Below are 2,624 nucleotides of genomic sequence, written 5' to 3'. Positions count from 1 at the left end.
GGTCTCTGCCATCTGTCTCCTCCCGTGAGACCCTGCACTCACGGGAGGAGACAGATGGCAGAGACCTAGGACACGGCCAGTCAGAGACCCCACACTCACGGGAGGAGACAGATGGCAGAGACCTAGGACATGGCCAGTCAGAGACCCTGCACTCACGGGAGGAGACAGATGCCAGAGACCTAGGACACGGCCAGTCAGAGACCCTGCACTCATGGGAGGAGACAGATGCCAGAGACCTAGGACACGGCCAGTCAGAGACTCTGCACTCACGGGAGGAGACAGATGGCAGAGACCTAGGACACGGCCAGTCAGAGACCCTGCACTCACGGGAGGAGACAGATGGCAGAGGCCAGGAGCCGCCGTGGAGCCAACGAGAGCAGCAGACATGGAGGCAGTGCCTGGGGCCTGTGGGTGCAGGGTTCCCTCCCTGAGCCAGAACAGCGTGTGGAGGGGCAGCACGGGGCCTGGCTATGGGTTACTGGGGTGCAACCCTCTCTCTGGACTCCACTATGCTCACCTTCAAAATAGGAGTAAAGCAAACGTCTGCCTGGGGCCACTGGAAGGTTGGGGCTATGATGCTGAAACTCGCGGAGCTGCCTTGCTGTGGCCCACACCCCATCAGTGCCTCGAGTTTGTGCTCAGTCGTGTCTGACTCTCTGCGATCTTATGGACTGTAGCTGGCCAGGCTCTGTCCATGGGATTTCCAGGCAAGAATGCTGGAGTGGGTTGCCATTTCCTCCTCCCGGGCATGTTCCAGAGCCAGAGATCAATCTAGTGTTTCCTGCATTGGCAGGCAGATTATTTTATCACTGAGCCACCTGGGTACGGGCCTTTAAATCCTCTGTGCAGGTTTGGTTTTAGTTCTTATCCTAAATACTTGTCGCAGACATTAGCCAGAGGCAAATTTGGGTTAAATAAAAAAGCCGATGTGGGGCTGCTCTGGTGGTCCAGTCGTTAAAACTCTGCCTTGCAATGCAAGAGACACTGGTTTGATCCACCCTGGTCCAGGAAGAACCCACGTGCTGTGAAACAATCACAGAGCCTGCGCTCTGCAACAAGGGAAGCCTCTATGATGAGAAGCCTGTGCATCGCGATGCAGAGCAGCCCCTGCTCTCTGCAACTAGAGAAAGCCCCTGGGCGGCAACGAAGACCCACCACAGCCAAAAAATAAAATCAACCTTTAAAAAAAAAAGCAGCAGCTGATGTGCCATCTCCTGCTGTGAGTGCCCCAGGAGGCCCAACCCCCAGGACTGCTCACTGGGCAGAGGCCCCCAGGAACCCAGTGCAGGGTCAGGACCGCCAGCAGTTTTCTCTGGGCCAGGACTTGGTCATTCCTGGTCAGGGCGTTGGGGAAAGCTCAGGCAGAACTGAGATCTCGCTTCTTTCCTTTGTGGTACTCCCTGAGACAGGAAGGCCGGTGGCCCGCGTGTTGGACACACAGTACTCCCATGACTGCGCTTCCTGCTAATATGAAAAGACTCCTGGCCACACTGAGCCTGACGTTTAGGCAGCTCTCGGCAGTCGTGATGGCTTGTGTTTTTCAAGGCTGAGTGGTGCTGCTCCATCCTGATGCCATGCCCCCAAATGTACCAGGCACCCTGATGTTTGAGTCAATCAGTGGAAAGGAAGCATGATTTTCTGGAAAAAAAAAAAAGCCCAGATCTGACATGTGGCCTATACTGTGGGCCCCACAGCTGCCTTGGGACTCAGGCTGGGTGGGGTCAGAAGCCCTGAGTGTGACCCCTACAGCCTGGGAGGATGGGCCAGGGCAACGGCGTGGGCTAAAAAGGGCACCTCAGCCAGTCCTGATGGCAGTAAGTGTCGAGTCGTTCTTTTTCTCCTGAAATTGCTGAGTTGGAAGCTGACTAACGGCTGTTGTCACGTCCGTACATACAGAATCAGATGAAGCAAAAGTAGATGCGCCCAGACAGTAGTGCAGCCGCGGCACTCAGGAAGCAGTTTTCTGATCAGTCCCAGCACCTCGCTGATGGGAAAAGCTTGTCAAGAGCCACAGCTTCTTGAGATGACAGCTGATGAAACGACTTTTAAAGATTGGTTATTATTTGCATAGCTAAGTTGTCAATAAAAACCTCAAGGATCCACACAGCCGAGGCGCTCTGACGATAGGGCCAACTGCTGGGGGCCGTGGGGAGCCCCCAGAGGGCTGTTTCTCCCCTCCAGGGGCAGGTGGGGGCTGGCTGGGCGACAGCACGCCTCAGAGAGAGGCACCAACGCTGCACGATTTTGAGGAAGGTGATCGACATCACACAGTCCACCTGGTGCTAAGGAGCACGTGACTGTGCCAGGAGCTCCAGGCGCTGGACACACACCACGTGTCCCGAGGGCAGTGTTCCAGCCCACGGGACTCCTGGGTTGTGCTGCTTTTCAGTTGCAGGAATGCTGCTTATCTGGTTCACACAGAGTTCTGGAGGGAGGTGCTGTGAGGCGTTGAGAGCAAACTTGTTTATAAACCCCCCAAAAGCCCGACCTTTGTTTACTGGAAGCCATAATATCTGCACCCCATAACAGAAATAAGGAACACAAATAAAAACATACATGAATAAGGAACAGAGAAGACAGACCACTAGACATTCAGACACCTGTGAGAAGCACCTGAGCAGGAG

The 2,624-nt window shown here is 55.0% G+C and overlaps 2 protein-coding genes across 3 annotated transcripts in view; one reads left to right on the top strand and one right to left on the bottom strand.

Moving 5' to 3' along the window:
* The window catches only part of LOC104993844 (filaggrin-2-like), a 2,250-nt gene extending 1,207 nt beyond the window's left edge, over positions 1–1,043 (top strand). Inside the window, exon 2 of the mRNA XM_010847246.1 lies at positions 32–1,043. Within this exon, the coding sequence (XP_010845548.1) occupies positions 32–431 (400 nt within the window). The 3' untranslated portion in view covers positions 432–1,043. The remainder of the gene's footprint in view (positions 1–31) is intronic.
* The window catches only part of PBX4 (pre-B-cell leukemia homeobox 4), a 55,068-nt gene that overhangs the window by 26,168 nt on the left and 26,276 nt on the right, over positions 1–2,624 (bottom strand). The gene's annotated exons all lie outside the window — the stretch shown is intronic.

Source organism: Bison bison, unplaced genomic scaffold, assembly GCF_000754665.1.
Source record: "Bison bison bison isolate TAMUID 2011002044 unplaced genomic scaffold, Bison_UMD1.0 scf7180017864248, whole genome shotgun sequence".
In the NCBI taxonomy this organism is placed as follows: domain Eukaryota; kingdom Metazoa; phylum Chordata; class Mammalia; order Artiodactyla; family Bovidae; genus Bison; species Bison bison.
The sequence above is the reverse complement of the archived record's forward strand: the minus strand, read 5'-3'. Positions and strand labels throughout refer to the sequence as shown.